This window comes from Procambarus clarkii, chromosome 22 (assembly GCF_040958095.1).
Source record: "Procambarus clarkii isolate CNS0578487 chromosome 22, FALCON_Pclarkii_2.0, whole genome shotgun sequence".
Taxonomy (NCBI): Eukaryota; Metazoa; Arthropoda; class Malacostraca; order Decapoda; family Cambaridae; genus Procambarus; species Procambarus clarkii.
In genome coordinates this window covers 5,222,696-5,225,596 of record NC_091171.1, presented here as the reverse complement: position 1 = coordinate 5,225,596, position 2,901 = coordinate 5,222,696, and the positions used below count along the sequence as shown (strand labels likewise).

The window sequence follows — 2,901 nt, the reverse complement described above, 5'->3', positions numbered from 1 at the left end:
TGGGGGACGGGGAATGTATTTGTTTTGGTGAGAAATCTTGCGGGATCGTTGGTGCCTGTGTACTGACCCCACACTCGAGGCAGGACATAAACAAGTCGACAGTGACAGTCCAGTGAAGCATCTGTGGACGACCTGCGACAGCTGAACTGAAGGCGCCATTTGGACCTGGGCGGCCAGCGTCGTCACTCCTCCAATTTCGTGGTAAGATCCCTTTAATTACCATAGTTTACCTTGTACAGTGAGCATTAGTGCCCACTTGTCTTTTATTGGTGTTTAGATACACGAATTAGTCATGCATGCAGTGATAATGAAATAATATGAGTGAAAATGAAACAGCATGATGGAGGCGAGAGCGACACACCCTCACTCAACGGTGGTCGGTGATCAACTGGTAGTGCGTGACTGTAGTGTGGACTCGCCCGGAGGGGGGAGGACCCTTCGCCCTGCCAGCTGGTCACGTGCCGTGCTGGAGGAGCTCATTTCAATTACCTTATAGTTGTTTATGGAAAGGTATTATTTTGATGTGATGAACGTTCAGGTTCGTGCATGGGAGATGTAGTTTTGTGCATGGGAGATGCAGTTTCGTGCATGGGAGGTGCAGTTTCATTCATGGGAAGTGCAGTTTCATTCATGGGAAGTGCAGTTTCATTCATGGGAAGTGCAGTTTCGTGCATGGGAGGTGCAGTTTCGTGCATGGGAGGTGCAGTTTCGTGCATGGGAGGTGCAGTTTCGTGCATGGGAGGTGCAGTTTCGTGCATGGGAGGTGCAGTTTCGTGCATGGGAGGTGGTTTCGTGCATGGGAGGTGCTCTTTCGTGCATGGGAGGTGCAGTTTCGTGCATGGGAGATGCAGTTTCGTGCATGGGAGATGCAGTTTCGTGCATGGGAGATGCAGTTTCGTGCATGGGAGATGCAGTCTCGTGCATGGGAGATGCAGTCTCGTGCATGGGAGATGCAGTCTCGTGCATGGGAGATGCAGTCTCGTGCATGGGAGATGCAGTCTCGTGCATGGGAGATGCAGTCTCGTGCATGGGAGATGCAGTCTCGTGCATGGGAGATGCAGTCTCGTGCATGGGAGATGCAGTCTCGTGCATGGGAGATGCAGTCTCGTGCATGGGAGATGCAGTCTCGTGCATGGGAGATGCAGTCTCGTGCATGGGAGATGCAGTCTCGTGCATGGGAGATGCAGTCTCGTGCATGGGAGATGCAGTCTCGTGCATGGGAGATGCAGTCTCGTGCATGGGAGATGCAGTCTCGTGCATGGGAGGTGCAGTCTCGTGCATGGGAGGTGCAGTTTCGTGCATGGGAGGTGCAGTTTCGTGCATGGGAGGTGCAGTTTCGTGCATGGGAGGTGCAGTTTCGTGCATGGGAGGTGCAATTTCGTGCATGAGAGATGTAAGAGGTTTACATCTATTCGGGGACCCACTGATGGATGAGTTTACTGTGGGTTTACTAAAGGATTAATGGAGGAGGAGGAAGCTTGTGTGATCACAAGGGAGACTAATCTACAACACCGTATATGGAGGCTCGTTGGGTCCTCTCTGTTTGGTTGTGAAAAGAATGTTTATGTTGGTGTACTTGGCGCAGTTAAAGGTGGCGAGAGTGTTTGTTGTTGTTCTTTTACAACCATAGGCAGTGCTGAGAGCACTGGGAGGTTCCTTCGGCCTTTGAGGATCCTTCGGCCCTTTGAGGATCCTTCGGCCCTTGGAGGATCCTTCGGCCCTTTGAGGATCCTTCGGCCCTTTGAGGTTCCATCGGCCCTTTGAGGTTCCTTCGGCCCTTTGAGGTTCCTTCGGCCCTTTGAGGTTCCTTCGGCCCTTTGAGGTTCCTTCGGCACTTTGAGGTTCCTTCGGCACTTTGAGGTTCCTTCGGCACTTTGAGGTTCCTTCGGCACTTTGAGGTTCCTTCGGCACTTTGAGGTTCCTTCGGCACTTTGAGGTTCCTTCGGCACTTTGAGGTTCCTTCGGCACTTTGAGGTTCCTTCGGCACTTTGAGGTTCCTTCGGCACTTGGAGGTTCCTTCGGCACCTGGAGGTTCCTTCGGCTCTTGGAGGTTCCTTCGGCACTGGGAGGTTCCTTCGGCACTGGGAGGTTCCTTCGGCACTGGGAGGTTCCTTCGGCTCCTGGAGGTTCCTTCGGCTCCTGGAGGTTCCTTCGGCACTTGGAGGTTCCTTCGGCCCTTTGAGGTTCCTTCGGCATCTGGAGGTTTTTCGGCACTTGGAGGTCTCCGTCTGCGAGGCCACATTCCGATTCTTTATTCCTATTATATATAAAGTCTTTACTGTGCGAAACAGACTTGGTTCCCTCTGTATCTTTGAGAGCTTCTTAATACCTTATAGAAGTCCTGTGTTCCTTGAGGCCAGGTGGGCAAGACTCTTCCTAGGATGCAACACACAGTCGTTCTACATCAAGATTGTACAGCAAGGCATCGTCTGGACCAATCAGGCGAGAGCTGTCTGCACTAGACACTGCAGCACAGGTTGCACCTCCATGCACCTTGACTCCTCAGTAGAGGGGAGGTCCCTCTACTAGTAGAGGTAGTCCCCCCATATTAGAGGGGCTGGCCCCAAACCTGCACTCAGAAATAACAGCACATGAGACCAGGAGGCAGGATGTGCAGAATACCCCCGTTGAAGAGCAGAGGTGCAACAGGTACTCTGAGAGAGAACTCTATCAACATCAGAGGCCCGAGACTGTTCAACACGCTTCCACTACACATAAGGGACATAACTGGCCGACCCCTCACAGTGTTCAAGAGAGAACTATCAACATCAGAGGCCCGAGACTGTTCAACACGCTTCCACTACACATAAGGGACATAACTGGCCGACCCCACACAGTGTTCAAGAGAGAACTATCAACATCAGAGGCCCGAGACTGTTCAACACGCTTCCACTACACATA

General features: G+C 52.3%; 1 protein-coding gene across 1 annotated transcript; it reads right to left on the bottom strand.

Moving 5' to 3' along the window:
• Positions 1-645: 645 nt before the first annotated feature.
• LOC138367629 (uncharacterized) lies at positions 646-1,386 on the bottom strand. The gene has a single exon (XM_069329353.1). The coding sequence runs from the start codon at positions 1,384-1,386 to the stop codon at positions 646-648; it is 741 nt and encodes a 246-aa protein (XP_069185454.1).
• Between the last annotated feature and the right edge of the window lie 1,515 nt (positions 1,387-2,901).